The sequence below is a fragment of the Gymnoscopelus microlampas genome, assembly GCF_963454915.1.
Source record: "Gymnoscopelus microlampas genome assembly, chromosome: 18".
Lineage (NCBI taxonomy): Eukaryota > Metazoa > Chordata > Actinopteri > Myctophiformes > Myctophidae > Gymnoscopelus > Gymnoscopelus microlampas.
Window position 1 is genome coordinate 38075745 of NC_139955.1, and position 18649 is coordinate 38094393.

General features: G+C 43.1%; 1 protein-coding gene across 1 annotated transcript in view; it reads right to left on the reverse strand.

Moving 5' to 3' along the window:
- Positions 1–18649, reverse strand: part of diaph2 (diaphanous-related formin 2) — an 824520-nt gene that overhangs the window by 758108 nt on the left and 47763 nt on the right. The window contains exon 5 of the mRNA XM_084041781.1: positions 11226–11246. Coding sequence (XP_083897907.1) covers positions 11226–11246 — 21 coding nt within the window. The remainder of the gene's footprint in view (positions 1–11225; positions 11247–18649) is intronic.

Consider the following 18649-nt stretch of genomic DNA (forward strand, 5'->3'; position numbering starts at 1 on the left):
GATGCCTGGGACTTTGATGAAGATGGCGGTGGAGCCCAGCCCAGCCCAGCCCAGCCCAGCCCAGCCCAGCCCAGCCCACCACCCTGGGAGTTTACACGTGCAAATGAACACAAACACTGACACCTTCCCGGGTTGAGGTTAAGCAGTAGTAGGTCAAAGTGACATGCGAGACGTAATATTGGATTAGCAAAACTTTGGTCATGTTGGGTTAGATTTCAAAGAGGTATTTTTGAAGGGTGATGTTGAAAGGGAGAAGGGTAGGAGTTGCAGTACGACGGGCAAGACGTCTTCGAGGCAGAAACGGTTACTTGCAGCACAATGCGGCTTAACCCATTAAGAGCGGGAACGCATCTGTGTGTCATTTTTACATTTCTTTGCAGATCTACAAGCTCATAGCACGGCACCGAGTGCCACGCTATGAGCTAGTAGATCTGCTATTTTTGAAAAATCGTGAAAATATTATGTGCAAATCTTTGAATATATATATTTTTAAAGTGATCATTTGTAACTCAAATATTTGCTTCTGGGGGATTCTACAAATGCCTTCTAAATCCTAACCTATGTTGCTATAATATCAGTGGTTCACAAACTATTTCATGTCACGGACCCCCAAAAATGATATTGGCCGCGGACCCCTATCTCAAAATGTTTTGTTCCAGGGACCCCCCAGAAGCAAAGATTTGAGTTAAAAATGTTTGCTTTAAAATATATATATAATTGAAAGATTTGCAAAAAATGTTCACGGTTCTTCAAAAATAGCAGATCTACAAGCTCATAGCGCGGCACTCGGTGCCGCGCTATGAGCTTGTATATCTGCTATTTTTGAATAGCCAAGGAAATCTTGGAAAAAATGACACGGATGCTTTCCCGGCCTGAATGGGTTAATTCAATTGTGGAGCGCTATTATTCAAATCCCTTCGCTGTCCCAAATCCAATATGAGTTCAGTGGATTTGTACAGACGGAGAGGTGTAATGCTCCCGTTATGAAAGACCCTTCAGATTGGATGAAAAATGAGAACGAATAAGATCCTACTTGACATTCTCAGAATTAAACCCTATATACACTTTGTTGACCGGGGTCACCGCGGTGGTCTATACTTGCCCCCCCTCCTTTTTCCCCCCCTCTACACCAAATCCCTTCGCTGAAAATATGGATCTAAAAAGCAGCGTGGGCCACTGTGTGATTGGCTGATGAGTGCCCTACTAGGTACTGTACAGTAACAGTATTTGAGCCTACATATAAGTAACTAGAATTAAGTTTAAAAATAAAAGCTTTAAAAAGGTAGGGTAAGTGATATTTTTTGGTTAAAACAAAAAGTATTTTGTTAAAAGGTTAAAGCACTATATTCTGATAGTAATCATTGCTATAGAGTGTTTGTTCAGTAACAGGAGTCTCCCCGTCTCTCCAGCTCTTTAATAAACAGAAAATGCATTTTCCGGTAGGTGTCAAAATCTCAGCCAATCAGGAGAAAGTACCCATTTTTAAGCTTCATTTTTATAGTGTTCCAGTTCCAATTTTGTCTGCTCATTTCTTAGTGTCATCACTTCCAATTTCACTTGTTTAATCTGTATCCTGATTGAGTTCTCTATCCTGATTGGATAAAATTTGAAATTAAACTGAAACTGAAACAAAAATGCATTTTCTGTTTTATAAAGAGCTGGAGAGACAAGGAGACTCCTTTTACTGAACAAACACTCTATAGCAATGAGTACTATCAGAATATAGAGCTATTTAACACTTATTTTAACCAAAGAAAATCACTTACCTTACCTTTAATGTTGTACATGAATATTAATATTGGTATGGAAGCTTTTATGAGCCTTGAAAGTTGAACCCTACAAATTGGTTCGGAACTGGAACCAAAAAATACTTTTCTTGAAATGGCCCTGAACTGGGAACCAAAGAGGACGTGTTAATATTCTACAGGCTGGAAAGCAAAAAATAAAATAAAAGTGAAACTGTAAATGCCATCGACGATTGAATTTCCCCCGTTAAATGGACACTTTGCGCGGTCAATATTCAACACATTGCCGGCCAGGCCTGTAATCGAACCTGGGGCAACTGGGGACTCCTGACCCTAATTACAACGGGGCTTAAAACTGGTCGAAACGCAAGCCGTGAAAGTGCCATGGTTCTTTTGGTGGAAAAGGGGCCACTGTATTCAAAAGTTTTTTACCCTCATCACTCCAATACAAGGGGGAAAAAAGCAAACCCATATTTTTCCATGAGTATTCTCACACTGTTAACACATCGGGTGCCAGCATTTTTTCATAACAACTTACCGTGGGTGCCAGCATTCTCCCCATTGACTGCGCTTTGCTGTTTAACGTTTCCGCGTGCGTTACAAGCAAATCCACGCAAAAAAAAGCATCGATTCATGTTCTGCCATGAGCCTGGCTACTGCCTGGAACCATAACATTCCCCTCGCGGGTTACAACGGGGGGGGGATCGCGCATCGCGCATGACCGTTTTTCCCCACAGGAAACAGATTCGGAGATATAGGCGTTTCAAAGTAGGAAATAGACAGGAAGCGGATGGGGGAAAAAAATGTGTTTCCGGTGAGCGATCTGGCACTTCCTTCGCAGGATTACAATGGGTGCTCCCAGAGCTGCTCTAGCCCCGCCCGCGCGGAGAAAAACGAAAAAAACAAAAAGACTGAAATCACGGTTCAGACCGTGTTCGGCACCGAAGCTTCGGAACCGCCACTATGTAAACACACGGTTCAGACCGTGTTTGGCACCCGATGTGTTAAGCAACTCACAATTGAGCTCCGGTGCATCCTGTACTTCTATCAATGGTCCTTGAGATGGTCCTTGATTCATTGGAAGGGCACACAGAACTGTCTGTAAAAACTGTCTGCGAGACACGATCGTGTCAAGGCACACATCTGGGGAGGGATACAAGAACATTTATGCAGAACTGAAGTGCCCAGGAGCATTGCACAGAAAAGCCTCCATTATTCTCAAATGGAAGGTGTTTCGTACTACCAACATTCTTCCTAGATCTGGCCACCCAGCCAAACAGCGTAATCGGGTACGAAGGGTATGTCTGGGAGTGGCCAGACGGAGGCCAACCCTCACTAAACGGTACAAGACAGCCTGCTTGGGACTTTCCGAAAGGCACCTGAATGACTCAGAATCTATGAGAAGCAAAGATTCTCTCATCTCACTCATGGAATGAAGATTGGACTATTTGGAGGATGTGTATGAAGGAAACCAGTAAACTCAGCATCACCTCATTAACCCATTAAGACCTGGAACTGTGTCATTTTTAGATTTGAGCTAAAAAGCATTATTTTACACTTTGGGCTATTCAAAAATAGCAGATATACAAGCTCATAGCGCGGCACCAAGTGCCGCGCTACGAGCTTGTAGATCTGCTATTTTTGAAAAATCGTGAAAATCTTTGAATATATATATATTTTAAAGCGAACATTTTTAACTCAAATCTTTGCTTCAGGGGGTCCCTGGAACAAAATATTTTGATGGGGGTCAGCGGCCAAATACATATCATTTTGGGGGTCCTTGACATGAAAAAGATTGAGCACCACTGATATAGAAACATATGTTTTTCAGAAAACTGTTGAGATTTAGGAGACATGTAGAATCGGCTTCAGGTCTCAGTGGGTTAATACCATCCCTATGGTGGTGGCAGCATCATGCCGTGGAGGTGTTTTTTTTCTGCTACAGGGACTGGGAAACAGACAGATGCATACAAACATAGAGCAATCCAGAGTGAAAACCTTTTAGGATCTCATGCTGCAATTTTCGTTTCAGCAAGACAACAACCAGAATCATACGGCCAAAAAACAACAACACAGGAGTGGCTTCAGGAAAACTCTATGAAAGTTCCTGGGAGTGGCCCAGCCAGATTCAGAACCTGGACCCAATAATGCATCTCATGGGGAGACCTGAACATGGCAATGAGCACCGGCACTCCCCATCCAACCTGGCTGAGCTTGAACGATTCTGCCAAGAACAACGGGAGAAACTTCCAGAAGAAATGTATGCTAAGCTTGTAGAATCATTCCCAAGAAGACTTGGGGCGGTCAGGTGCTTTAACCATGTATTTTATTTTTAATACATTTACAAATCACTCCAAAAAACTGTTTTCACTTTGTCAATGTGGAGCATTGTGTGTAGATTCATGAGAAAAATAAACAAACTTGAAAGTGTCTGAAAGCTCTGTATGCATTGTATAAGCAAGGGGTCTTCAACATTTTCAGACCAAGGACCCCCTAGCTGAGAGAGAGACGAAGCAGGGACCCCCCCGCTATGTTGTCTAAAGTTGTGCTTCAGACTGACCTTTTTTTGTTTACTTGGTCTGCTCTTTTTTCCCTCTACACCAAACACCTCTTTGCCAAAAAATAGCCGATCTACAAGCTCACAACGCCTCGCAGCGCGAGGCGTTGTGAGCTTGTAGATCTGCTATTTTTTTGGCTAAAGTTTTCCTCGGAAAAGGGATGCTAGGGCTCAAGTGGTTAAGGTAAAAAGAAAAAACATATCGCACAAAGATTTGGCGGACCCCCTGTAGTAACTTTGAGGACCCCCTACGGGTCCCGGACCCCCTGTTGAAGACCCCTGGTATAAGCTTAACACGCTCTTATGTGTTATCTGTGCTCTGGATCAATGGATTTTATGTCGATCAGATTAATTCGACAGGAAGATTTCAGCCCCATCAAAGTAGTTAAGAGTTATCTGTAATTTATACTTAGTTGCACACCGAAAAGAGACAATCCGCAAGCTCACAGCGCGTTGCAGCGTGACGGGTTGTGAGCTTGTAGATCGGCTATTTTCGGTGCACGTCACCAAGTAGGCTTTAGAATATGTCCCCTATGCAGCATGTTTCCTGGATCTTACTTTCAGATGGTGTCCATGGCAAACAGCACTGGCGGAGGGCACAGACGGCACGGGCTATCGATTCATTTTTCATTGCCGTTCTTTTAAAGCTTAAGCACCAAGGACATGTGCCACATCAAATCTTCTCAACCCCTCTGCACCCGGTTTAATGGCTTGCTTGAAACACAAAAGTATTTTGAGGCGTGCAGGTTGGGAAGGTAATGAGGGGAATGACGAAGGGGGTGGGGGAGAGGCTTAATTTCCTTTCAGTCTACACACTTCTTTTTTTTTTAAGGGTCCTTCGCAAGCTCTTGGCACGCAGAGCGAGGACGGACCTAAGAGTGGTCGAGGGCGCGAATGCATCGTCTTTCCATCTCTCCCTTCATCCATTTACTCTCTCTCTCCCGCTCTCTTGTCTCCATCTCTCTCCATCTGTCTGACTTTGACTCTTCTAGCCCAATTAATCACATATTCTTGCTCTCTCTCCTTTGTCCCTTGAGCGGGGAGTTGAAGCATCAGGTGACCGCGTGTAGTGTACAAAGTCAACCAATTAAACAAGTGTCGCACGCACAAAATGTGAAAGTCACTCATTTGCTTGGGAATACAGCCATTTTTCTCCACAGAGCTAAACCAAAAAACAAAGACACACACGGCAGCAGAGGTGGGGAGAAACGCATCTTTTGGCTCAATGACGATAGCTCTGAATTGTGCCTCTTACCTTGGGTATTGGACTAGAATAAAAGACGGTGGATGGGGGCATTTTTTGAAGGTTACCTCGCTTGGTGTTGTTGTGTACTGCGGTGATACACGTGAAAACAAAAACAAACCATTAATCTAAAAGAAAAAGGTCATGTAAACATGCAACTCTAAAATCATGGTCACAGGAAGCACTCTCATCAAGTGCAACTTAATGATAATGAATGAAAACCTCCTTCTATGCAATACATTGACACCATTTCCTGCTCCGACACGGACCTCACGCTGACCTTCATACTGCAGGACTGAAACTCTGTTCTATCGTCAATAGGCTTTCACTACAGCTATAACCCAACAGGAGCAACGCCTCACACACAATATACACGACAAACTTTCACATCCCACAAGTTTGTATAAACTCACAATAACACTCCTGTGTGCTTCGTTTACATCGCTTCTCAACAAGCCTTTTTTTTTCTCTCTCTCTCCCACTCTTTTTTTCCTTTTTTTTATTGGCGACTCGATCAGCAGGTCTATTGTCTCATGGAAAACGCAAAGCAAGGCTGCACAAAGGTTCAGATACTTGCCATCCTGTACTGTACAGCAGTGTTTCTCAACCTTTTCAGGCCACGACCCCCCGCCAAAAAAAACATATTTGAACTGATCTGGGGACCCCCCCCCCCCCACCCTAATAAGCACTTGGAATTGTAGGAGTCGAGGCATTACAGCTGTTTACTGAAAACCGTATGTTTCTATATCAGTGGTTCTCAAACCTTTTCATGTCAAGGACCCCCAAAATGACATGTATTTGGCCGCGGACCACCATCTCAAAATATTTTGTTCCAGGGACCCCCAGAAGCAAAGATTTGAGTTAAAAATGTTTGCTTTAAAACAATATATATTCAAAGATTTGCACACATTTTCACAATTCTTCAAAAATAGCAGATCTACAAGCTCGTAGCGCGGCACTCGGTGCCGCGCTATGAGCTTGTATATCTGCTATTTTTGAATAGCCAAAAGTGTAAAATAAAAAAAAATACATTTTGTTTGACTCGGTTCCACAGATAAACATTGTGAAAATAGCAGATCTACAAGCTCTGCCTCTTTCTTATATCATTTGACAAATTGGCCAATGTTTGACCAGTTTTTATTTTATAGTTTGTTGATCACTTTTCATGCATTAATGGTCATTTCTCTTTTCTTCCTTTAAAATTTGTTTGAGGTATTAAAAAAGGTCTTAAAAGTCCTTAAATAGTCACTTTCACTGTCATCTGGGGACCCCCCCCCCCTAAATATCATGTGGGGGTCCCGACCCAGAGGTTGAGAACCCTGTGCAAACATACGCACTGCTGCCATCTCAGAGCTGACCGTAAGTGTTACCGTGGAAACAGGCGGTCTTAGGGGGGCCATCCGGTCATATACTGTAGATATTGATCACCTCCCTGTGGCCCGGAGACGGCTACTGCAAGTCAACAGTGGAGGTGGAAAGTAACCTGGTACATTTACTCAAGTATTGTACTATTGTATTTTGAATGCAGGCCTTTTACTTGTAAAAGAGTCTTTTTTAACCCATTAAGACCTGGAACTGTGTCATTTTTTAGATTTGAGTTAAAAAGCATTATTTTACACTTTGGGCTATTCAAAAATAGCAGATCTACAAGCTCATAGCGCGGCACCGAGTGCCACGCTACGAGCTTGTAGATCTGCTATTTTTGAAAAATCGTGAAAATGTGTGCAAATCTTTGAATATATATATTTTTAAAGCAAACATTTTTAACTAAAATCTTTGCCTCTGGGGGGTCCCTGGAACAAAAATATTTTGATGGGGGTCCGCAGCCAAATACATATCATTTTGGGGGTCCTGGACATGAAAACGATTGAGCACCACTGATATAGAAATATTCGTTTTTCAGAATACTGTCGAGATTTAGGAGACATGTAGAATCGGCTTCAGGTCTCAATGGGTTAATATTGTGGTATCGCTACCGTTACTCTGAGTATCTGAGTATACTTCTTCCACCACCAACCAACACAAGGACTCACACTGGCTCTCTCTCTCTCTCTCTCTCTCTCTCTCTGTCTGTAAGCAGCAGGTCAACTGAACTGCAGAGTGGGTCAATGGTGGTGGTTGAGGAGAGGGAAGAATGCTTTCTGCAATAACACTGCAGGAGCTGTCGATGCAACGCTGTTGGAACATGGCGCTTGAGCGGTGACGTAAATCCGGCCCGTTTTTTTTTTCTAACTAAGAATAACAGCGATAAAGCCATCATGCTGGTCAGTAAGGCTGTTGGGAGAGCTGTGCTGTGCCCCCCCCCCCCCCCCCCCCCAGCAGAGCTAGTGTCTGGACAGCTCTCGTCTCTACCTGTGGGTGGTTGTCCTGGCGGTCAGATATGTTCGATCATGGCGAGGGGGAGGGGGTTATGTGAGATTTAGCGGAGTTACACACCAGCATGCTGGCCAGACTGGATTAGAGACAATTCGCACACAGTGCTCTCCTCTCCACCTGGGGAGGGGGGTAAGTGCCAGAGAAATTTCACGGGCCGAGACGGAGGAGTGAATGTTTCGAGTTCTTCCCTACAGACAGTCCTAACCGACACCCCCAGCCGCCTCGCAGAAAGAGAGAGAGAGAGAGAGCTCCCCCCCTCCCTTCGAGGCGTGCTGACAGCGTGAAAATGAGAAATCTGCCAGCCAAGCAGGGAGAGAGCCAGCGGTATATACTGTGTAACCCACGACCGGCTAACCAGGCTAAACGCTCTCTCCCCTCCGGTTCTTTAGCTTCTCGAGTGTGGGGGGGGGGGGGGGGGGATTTTAACCCATTAAGACCTGAGGTTCCGGTTCTACAAAATGTCTTCTAAAATCTGAACTGTTTTTTAAAAAAAACGTATGTTGCTATGACAGTGTTTCTCAAAGTTTTTCATGTCAAGGACCCCCAAAATGTATTTGGCCGCGGACCCCCCATCTCAAAATACGTTGTTCCAGGGACCCCCCCAGAAGCAAAGATTTGAGTTACAAAAGTTCGCTTTAAAAATGCATATATTCAAAGATTTGCTAAATAAATCTCGATTTTTCTCGAGTGCTCGAGTGCTCGAGTGCTCGAGTGCTCGAGTGCCGCGCTATGAGCTTGTATATCTGCTATTTTTGAATAGCCAAAAGTGTAAAATAATGCTTTTTTAGCTCAAATAAAAAAAATGACACAGATGCGTTCCAGGTCTTAATGGGTTAACACTTGACAGGTTGCCGCTGCTTTCGCTACGTTAGTTCAGCCAGCTCCGCGAGCTATACCGTACCGTTCTCGAAGATTGACAAGAGAGGTCACGGAGGTCAGGTCCGGAAAGTGTTTTCCGGAAACCCCCCTCTTGAGTTTTGAAGAAAGTTCTGTGATAACGGGATGGTCTTTTTTGACACATCGCTTTGACATGGTTTGCTGAACTTCAGAAAAGTAGGCCCCTTCACTCCATCGTGGATGAGTGGGTTCACAAGCCGGGGGTAAATTCTGTCATATTCCCATTTAACCGAGCACAATGTGGCCGCCGCGGCCGCCGCCGAGCGAGACCTCAGTCTGTCCGCGGCTCCATACAAGTCTAGCCGACAAACACTTCTTCCTGCTGAAATAACCAAGCGCACAAAAGCACCAGTCTGACAAAGAAGGCAGAAGAGGCAATCGATACAAAACGTCTCTCTCTCTCTCTAAAAGGCCTCAAAGCATGAGGTTTGTCTGGGTGCCTGGGCAGAGCAGAGGGCCAGGTCACAGTGGGTTGCGTTACCTTGTCCTCGTTCCCTTTAAGCCATTAAGACCGGGGAACGCATCTTGTGTGTCATTTTTAGACTTCTTTGGCTATTCGAAAATAGCAGATATACACGATAGATCTGCTATTTTTGAAAAAAACGTGAACATTTGTGGGAAATTTTTGGATTATATATTTTTTTAAAGCGAACATTTGTAAAATATTTAGTTCCAGGGAACCCCCAGAAGTAAAGATTTGAGTTACAAATATCCGCCAAAAATAGCAGATATACAAGCTCACAAAAATAGCAGATATACAAGCTCATAGCGCGGCACTCGGTGCCGCGCTATGAGCTTGTATATCTGCTATTTTTGAATAGCCAAAGAAATCTAAAAAATGACACACAAGATGCCTTCCCGGTCTTAAAGAGTTAAGCCCTAAAGTCCCCCCCCCCCCCCCCCGTAATCCTTAAGAACCTCTCGAGAAGCAATGAAACACCATTAAATGTGACAATTCGATGCTCGCAAAAAAAAAAAGCAATAACCGAGCGCTTTTTTCCTCCTCCTAAAAGCCCCTCAGAAACCAGGTCTGGCTTTTTCTTTTTTTTTTTACAAAGGCAATAGTGGTGCCACTTTGTGAGAACTTGATGGAGCAAATCTGCAATTGCTGCATTTACAGCACAGAGAAACGAAGAAATATTGGCAACATGTTGTCAGCGACGGTATATTTAGAAAGATTATCGGGGGCTGTTTGCAAGCTAGTGGGAGGGAAAGTGAAATGACAGCGACAACAAAAACAAGCGTGTGCATTTGTGATACAGAGGTGACACATGCCTTCATATTGTGTGGAACAGAGAGACAGAGGCTGTCTGACAACTAATTCAAATATATAGCAGAGAACACCACCACTAAATTAAGGCAGCCCGATATTTCTGTGTAGAGGAGAAAAATGCACTTAATATCTTTTCCACTGTGCTCAATAAGCTCTCTCTCTCGTGTGTGCGTGTGTGTGTGTGTGTGTGTGTGTGTGTGTGTGTGTGTGTGTGTGTGTGTGTGTGTGTGTGTGTGTGTGTGTGTGTGTGTGTGTGTGTGTGTGTGTGTGTGTGTGTGTGTGTGTGCGTGCGTGCGTGCGTGCGTGCGTGCGTGCGTGCGTGCGTGTGTGCGTGTGTGTGCCAAAAAGCCGTATTAAGTATAATCTCAGTGTGTGCGCCGTCTCAAAGACAAAATGAACACGCTGAATGCCATTTAGATGCAAAATGTTCCAATAAACAGATTAGATTGCTAGATTATGATTATTTGTGTAAAAGCTATCACTCATCGTTGGTATAACAACATTCAAATGCTAATAGGTGTTAGACCGCAATCCATCTTAAAATAATAAAAAACTACAAAGAGGCTTCCAAGTTCATTTTCGTGCGGTATAATTTCAAAATCTCTCATTTGAGAGCAGTGTGAGAGCATTTACATGCAAGGAATTGTGTTGGCAATTTATAGCCTTTCCAAATTACAGCCCATTAGCAAGATCAAGGCCGAAGAGGAAGAAAAAAAAAAAGTCCAAGCCATAAAAAGCCTTACTTGTGCATTCTGGAACTCTCTCAACTACATATTTTCAAAGCGAAAAGGCGAGACACGGAGACAGATAAAGAGATAGAGTGTGTGTGTGTGTGTGTGTGTGTGTGTGTGTGTGTGTGTGTGTGTGTGTGTGTGTGTGTGTGTGTGTGTGTGTGTGGTGGGGGTGCACAGAGGACAGGGATAGAGAGAGAATGGGGACAGATGCATTACAGCCCGATTTATACCTAGTTGCGCACACACCAAAAAATAGCAGATCTACAAGCTCACAACGCTTGGCGGCGCAACACGTTGTGAGCGTGTAGATCGGCCGTTTTGGGTGCGCGACACCCCCGTGCGCAACCAAGTATAACTCGGGTAATAGTCGGATACAAATAAATAAATGGGCTTTACTTACCGCAACTTTGCTCCCAGATATCTGCATGCAGCGGTCAGCGGAGGAGAGGCGAGTTAATGTGCAAAAAGACACAAACGGCACAATCATTAGTAGGCCAGAGAACATACATACATACATACATACATACACAACATACAGAGGCATTAGACATTAACAATTTAAAATGGGACAACACAGCTAACTTACGCACATTATAGCCAACAAGCTGAGGGAACGGTGTTAAAGAGAGTGTCTGAGTTTGGTAGCCACACGTATGGACGTGTCAAATCAGTCATTTGTAGTCGGCCGACTTCCTTATTTAATCTTAACCCAGTAAGACCGGCGGGAAACGCATCTCGTGTCATTTTTAGATTTGAGCTATAACATTATTTTATACTTTGGGCTATTCAAAAATAGAAGATCTACAAGCTCGTTAGATCTGCTATTTTTTTTAATCTCTAACATTTGTGCAAATCGTTGATACATATATTTTTAACTAAAATCTTTGCTTCTAGGGGGTCCCTGGAACAACATATTTTGATGGGGGAAAACATTATTTTGGGGGTCCTTGACATGGAAAAGTTTGAGAACCACTGATATAACATAATAAGTTTTTTTTTTAAATGGATTTGACATTTGTAAAGATTTGCACACATTTTCATGATTTAAAAAGAAAATCTCAGATCTACAAGCTCACTTGTATTATTTATCCGATATTTTTTGAATAGCCAACAAACCTTAAAACGACACATATTGCGTTCCCGGTCTTAATGGGTTAATAACGAAACGGTCACAGTTGTCACGTTTATTTTTGAACTGCTCCATTTCTGTCGAGAATAATATCGACCGGTTTTGCATAACAAGAATGGCCAAAAATCTATACATACACTGTAGTGTGAAAATAATTGAGGAATAGGTGTGTCGTTTCCCATAAAAAGAGTGTTCATTAAATGATTAAACTGGCTAAAATCCCATTGTCCTTGGAATTGATAGATTGATACAAATCATCCCCGGGAAGGTAACGGTGTAGAAATGTGGACAAAAAGTGGTTGCAAAAAGGTCTCCCTAGGCCAAAATCAATGAGCTGCCATCAGCGCTGGACTTCAGGTGTCAAATTTTCCTCGGTGGAGGTACCTTGAGCCCATGCAGTCAGCATGATTCCTGCAGTTTAACCTTGTTATCTGTCAATAGAGGGGGGGGAAACGGGAGTATTTCCAACCCCCCCCCCTACTTTCTTTTTTTTTTAACCCATTAAGACCTGGAACTGTGTCATTTTTAGATTTGAGATAAAAAGCATTATTTTACACTTTGGGCTATTCAAAAATAGCAGATCTACAAGCTCGTAGCGCAGCACCGAGTGCCGCGCTACGAGCTTGTAGATCTGCTATTTTTGAAAAATCGTGAAAATGTGTGCAAATCTTTGAATATATATATTTTTAAAGCGAACATTTTGAACTCAAATCTTTGCTTCTGGGGGGTCCCTGGAACAAAATATTTTGATGGGGGTCCGCGGCCAAATACATATAATTTTGGGGGTCCTTGACATGAAAAAGATTGAGCACCACTGATATAGAAACATACGTTTTTCAGAAAACTGTTGAGATTTAGGAGACATGTATAGAATCGGCTTCAGGTCTCAATGGGTTAATACAGCAACTGTGGTGCTTGTTTCACAGTGGGAGGGTGACAGTCAGCCAAGTAAATGTATTCTTAACCGAGCTCCTCACTCTGTCATGTTTCAAAGGCGGTGCATGTTGATCACGGAATGCAGCAGTCACTAAGCCCTTCTCTCTCTCTTACACATACACACTTTCTTTCTCTCTCTCTCTCTCTCTCATTGCCACCCCCTGCCTCTCTCTCTCTCTCCCTCCCTCCAATACACCCCCACCCTACCTCTCAAAATGTTCCTTACTCTGTGGGCATTTGATGCTCCGTTTCATCCCCCTCTGTCACTCTACCCGAAAGTTTATGACAGCCATAAAGTCAATTTTAAAATCGTAAATGCGTTGCCACTTGATCACGCGCGCAGGCTACTTTTTGAAACATAAATCCTTCGTCCGCCCCGGCCACCGATGAATCTAGGCATGTCATTGTCTAACTTTGGGGAGATATTTCACACTATCTGCATATATATATATCGCAGGCACCTTGAGATGAGTCACGGCCGACACGACAATGACAACGACGGTGACATTACTCCAACCGTTGTCACGAGGTGGAATTATATTTGTCTTTGAATTATGGCTGGGAAATATATCAATATTACATCGATATAGTGATATGAGACTAGATATCGTCTGGGATTTTGGTTATCGTAATACCGTGATATGGTGTTGTCTTTTTTTTATCGCTTTAATAATTTTATACTTTTTAAAAATAGAGAAAATGACAATATGATATTATCGCGTATTTGGTCAAATAAATATTGTGATATTCGATTTTTTGTCCCATATCGCCTAAGTGAAATTTGAACACTATCTTCAGACACAGAACAGTCAGGGAGGAGCTTGGGGGGGAAGGGTAGAGAGCTCACATCACAGCTTTCAATTTGGCACACAATTAACACTTTGTTCTCACAAGAAACACTGGCAAAGCCCATATCGCCTAAGTGAAATTTGAATGTGGTTTTGGTGTGGCTTCACCCAAAGAACAGACACTATCAGGGAGGAGCTGGGGGGGTAGAGAGCTCACATCACAGCTTTCAATTTGGCACACAATTAACACCTTGTTCTCACAAGAAACACTGGCAAAGCTCTCTGGTCAGTTGAAAGTTCTCAGGCAGAAAGCCGGCCCTAAGTAATCAGCTATGGTATGGCCTGGTGTGACATTGTGGCTGTGGGGCAGAAACCTTCTGTTATCTCCATATTTCTTCCTTAAGTTCATTACGCTTTGATGTGTTATCCTGGGATTAAGTTGTATTGTGATTTTGCTCACACCTCTTTTACCAAAATCAAATCAAATCAAATAGTGTCTCCATTATAACTACTAGGTGTTGTAACAAGGGGCCTGCGTTATCTGATCAACTGCAAGGTTTCGCTGAGAACGGGGGCCGTATAGGCTCTATGCACAGCAGCCATATTGGACAGAAATTGGGCCCCTTCCTTGCTTCCTTCACAGGTGTTACCAATGACACTAATGAAGGCTCTGTTCCTTAAGGTATTGTTAACGTACGGTTAATGTATGGTTATGTTCCTTCCTGTCCTGTAATGTATGTGTGTATTGTTGGTGTTAAAAAATCAATAAAAACAATTCAATAATAATAATAATGAAGGCTCTGTTCCATTTAGTGTAGCACAGTGGTTCTCAAACGTTTTAATTTCAAGGACCCCCATAACTCTCAGAGTTACACCCTCTCAAGGAACCATGAGGGTCCCTGGACCACACTTTGAGACCCACTAGTATTTCTAGTGAGCCAACATGCACAATATCAGCACCCTGACTCTGTTTGACCAGAATGGAACAGAGCCTTCATTAGTATCATTGGTAACACCTGTGAAGGAAGTCAGAAGAGGCCCATTTTTTCTCCAAAATGGCTGCTGTGCATAGAGCCTATTGTGGTCATATCCAATGTCCAAGCAGCACTCCCCCTCACCAAAGACCCTGCCATCAAACATTTTCCGTAACCTCTGAGACAGAAGACATTGCGGCACACACACACACACACATTTGAATTGGAATAAAGGAAAAAATCACTCATGACGACAGAGAATGAGCAAAGTCACTCAAGAGAGGAGGAGTAAAATGATTGCATTAGCGTGAGCGAGAGGCATGCGCTTTGTCAGATCTGATGATGCTGGCACACACTTATCAGCGAGGAGGAGGAGGAGGAGGAGAAAAGACTGCAAAGGCAAGAAAGGAAATGGCGGTGAGAGGGAAAGACAAATGTTCACGCAAAAGGTCGGGAGGTCAAGGACGTGCGCGTCACTCCTTGCAGAAGAAGAAGAACTGGATTCCAGTCAAAACACACCTTATATTCAAATTAACAGGGTCAATGCACACTTGTCTCTTGGAAAAAAAAGACATTCCATTTAGTGTCAGAGGGTGATGTGCTCGGCTGCCACTGAGGCACGCTGTTATAGACGGTGCACGATGCGACTGGGAGTGTTCTCTATCTTGTCTGGTGACAGACTACTAGAGGTGTGTGGGGGGGCACACACTCCCTTTCCTTCAAAAAGACAGTAAACCAACAACTAATCATCAGACAACTATTCATTTCAAACCTGAAAGCTTTACAGAAATTGTCTATAGAGCGCCGAAGTCTGACGTAATTTACACATCCTAGGTTTGTCTACCTGGTTCACGGTTTTCCACCCCCATTCTGAATCCCATAGGCGTATTTAATATCGCGTTTTTGTTACAAAAATTTAAAAATGACCCCGGCGGTTTTACTCTTATGGATAATATGAAGCATCAACTGACGGTGAGAAAACGATAATGTTACTTCCGCCGAATTAGTTCAATTTTTGCCAGAAACAGACTGTATCAGATATAAGTGACTGACTATCATAAACGATACAGAACCTCCTCCCTGACAATATCGCCGAGACAGTTTGTTTATTTTTGGGGCACAATTCTTATATGAGACGATTCTATGATGACCCAATGTTATTCTCCATAGAGAAATCACTTTACGAACCTGGGGATGAACGAGTGACGTCAGGACTTCTGTACTCTATAGGGTAAACATGCTAGTCTAGCCCATTCAGACCTGGAACGCGTCTGTGTCACCTTTTCATTTGAGCTAAAAAAAAAGCATTATTTTACACTTTGGCTATTCAAAAATAGCAGATCTACAAGCAGATCTAAAAAGATCTGCAATTTTTGAAAAATCGTGAAAATGTGCGTAAATCTTTTAATATATTATTGTTTAAAGCGAACATGTTCTCTATTCTTTGCTTCTGGGGGGTCCCTGGAACAAAATATTTTGAGATGGGGGTCGGCGGCCAAATACATATCATTTTGGGGGTCCTTGACATGAAAAAGTTTGAGAACCACTGATATAGAAACATACGTTTTTTTTTCAGAATACTGTTGGGATTTAGAAGACATTAAGTAGAATCGGCTTCAGGTCTTAATGGGCTAGATGAGCACATAGAAGGGAGGGAGGGAGGGAAATGTAAGGAATAGCCTTGAAAGCCGATGAGATATTCATGTTTTTTTTATGATATTACTTCAGCAAGGAGTGGGGAGGGAGGGGGGGAAAAAGCACAATATTGTTTTTTGTGCGGCCCCCAAACACACACACACATCCGACCCCACCTAAGTGGGCCGGTCTCTGGAGGCAGAGAGGAAGTGAAGGACACGGGGGGACGCAGAGGGAATATTCTTCTTCTTGGCCCCACCAATATTTACACATTTAACCCATTAAGACCTGGAACTGTGTCATTTTTAGATTTGAGCTAAAAAGCATTATTTTACACTTTGTGCTATTCAAAAATAGCAGATCTACAAGCTCGTAGCGCGGCACCGAGTGCCGCGCTACGAGCTTGTAGATCTGCTATTTTTGAAAAATCGTGAAAATGTGTGCAAATCTTTGAATATATATATTTTTAAAGCGAACATTTTTAACTCAAATCTTTGCTTCTGGGGGGTCCCTGGAACAACATATTTTGATGGGAGTCGGCGGCCAAATACATACATTTTGGGGGTCCTTGACATGAATAAGATTGAGCACCACTGATATAGAAACATACGTTTTTCAGAAAACTGTTGAGATTTAGGAGACATGTAGAATCGGCTTCAGGTCTCAATGGGTTAAACTTCCATCCCCTGTGATGCAATCTCAGCAGGTCCGCACGCTCTGCATTAGCTGTAGCTTAAGGTGGATAGATGGACTTCCAAGTCTAAATAGATGGATTTGGAAGTATCGATGTGCAGTGTGCAGGGCGTTAAGGACCTGACGGTATTCACTAATGCCCTCGCTGACCTTGGTGTACACTTTGCTTTTCATGACTGCAGTGAAAAAGAGAGGTAAACTAGAAAAAGTGCTCCTCGGAGCACAGGTCTCCGCCAGGTCAGGTACGTTATTCTGGCCTTCTGGTGGCGCTATAATAGGCCAATGTGAAAAGGGTGCCATTTATTCTTAGGTCTTTCACGGCAATCAGACTGCATTCATGATTTGAGGCATTTTGTTCCAAAAATGTGTTTTGCTAAATTAGACCTGCTGGTGGCGCTATAACAGGCCAATGTGAAAAGGGTGGCATTTCTTCCTCGGCCTAGTGGGAATGTGTGTGTGAAATTTCACGGAAATCGCAAGCTGCATGCATAGTTTGAGGCATTTTGTTCAAAACGGACCAATCCTGCAAACTTTGGAAGCCAACCATAGGCAATCAGGATGGAATATGGGAAATCGGACAGATCCGTGTTGATCACATGACTATAGAGATACTGTGTACCGATTTGCATGATATTTGGATAAAATCTGTAGGAGTAATGTAAAAAAATGTGTTTTGCACAAATCGGCCTCCTGGTGGCGCTATAACAGGCCCATGTGAAAAAATTGGGGTAGAGGTTCTGAATTGGCATCCAGGGAGTGTGTGTGCACAGTTTGGGAGCGAACGGACCAACGGTGCCGGAGATTAGCTGGTAACACACAGACAGGACACACACACACGGACACACGGACACACGGACGGAAGGACGGACGGAGGGTAAAACATACTCTCTCGCCATGCCTTTCGGCCTGGCGGAGACAAAAAAAGAAAAACTTTGCCTATAAAATGGTGAAAACCAAGGAATCCCTATCAGAACCACTATGAGTAACATTCTCAAGTCAAATGTTTGATTTGGACACAATGACCCAGTCTTTGTACAAACAGGAAACAGAGTGGATGTAAAGTGTGAGTGAATGAAAAGGTATTAAAGTTGCAAGATTCCCGTTTTCCTGCAAAAGATGGAAAGCTCCTGGCCGCAGCCACCCACTACAGAGATCTTACCAGGCAGCAATCATCTCTGGCAAATAAACAGAACTCAAGAGATTTAGACACACATTCAAAGGCAGAAGGAAAGAGAGAGGAAAAAAAAAGGCAAACCCAGCGTCTAGAAAATGCATCACTGCCATACACTCTTGAGCATGTCATTGATTTAATTTGTTTAAATTAGAAATCTACTTCATTCTGTCAGTTAGTACACGTTACATTTCTCATCATTGAGCAACAGCTCATACCAGCACTAGTCTAAGCCTTGCCCTGTCTGTAATAGGAAATAATATCAAAGTTATACGATCTATCTTTTACACGCTTGGTCTGCACCAAGAAAGTATCTTTTGCCACAACATACAGTACTGTAGCAAGTCTGTTAGTGAAAAGTTGCAGCAATAATTAAACCAACCAGGACTAATTGGGGGATTTTAAGTTTAAACGAAAGCGGTACTTTTCTAAGACTTTAAGTGTACTGCGTTGGCTTGAGCCTTGCAAATACTGCATACTGTAATATTACGAGTACGC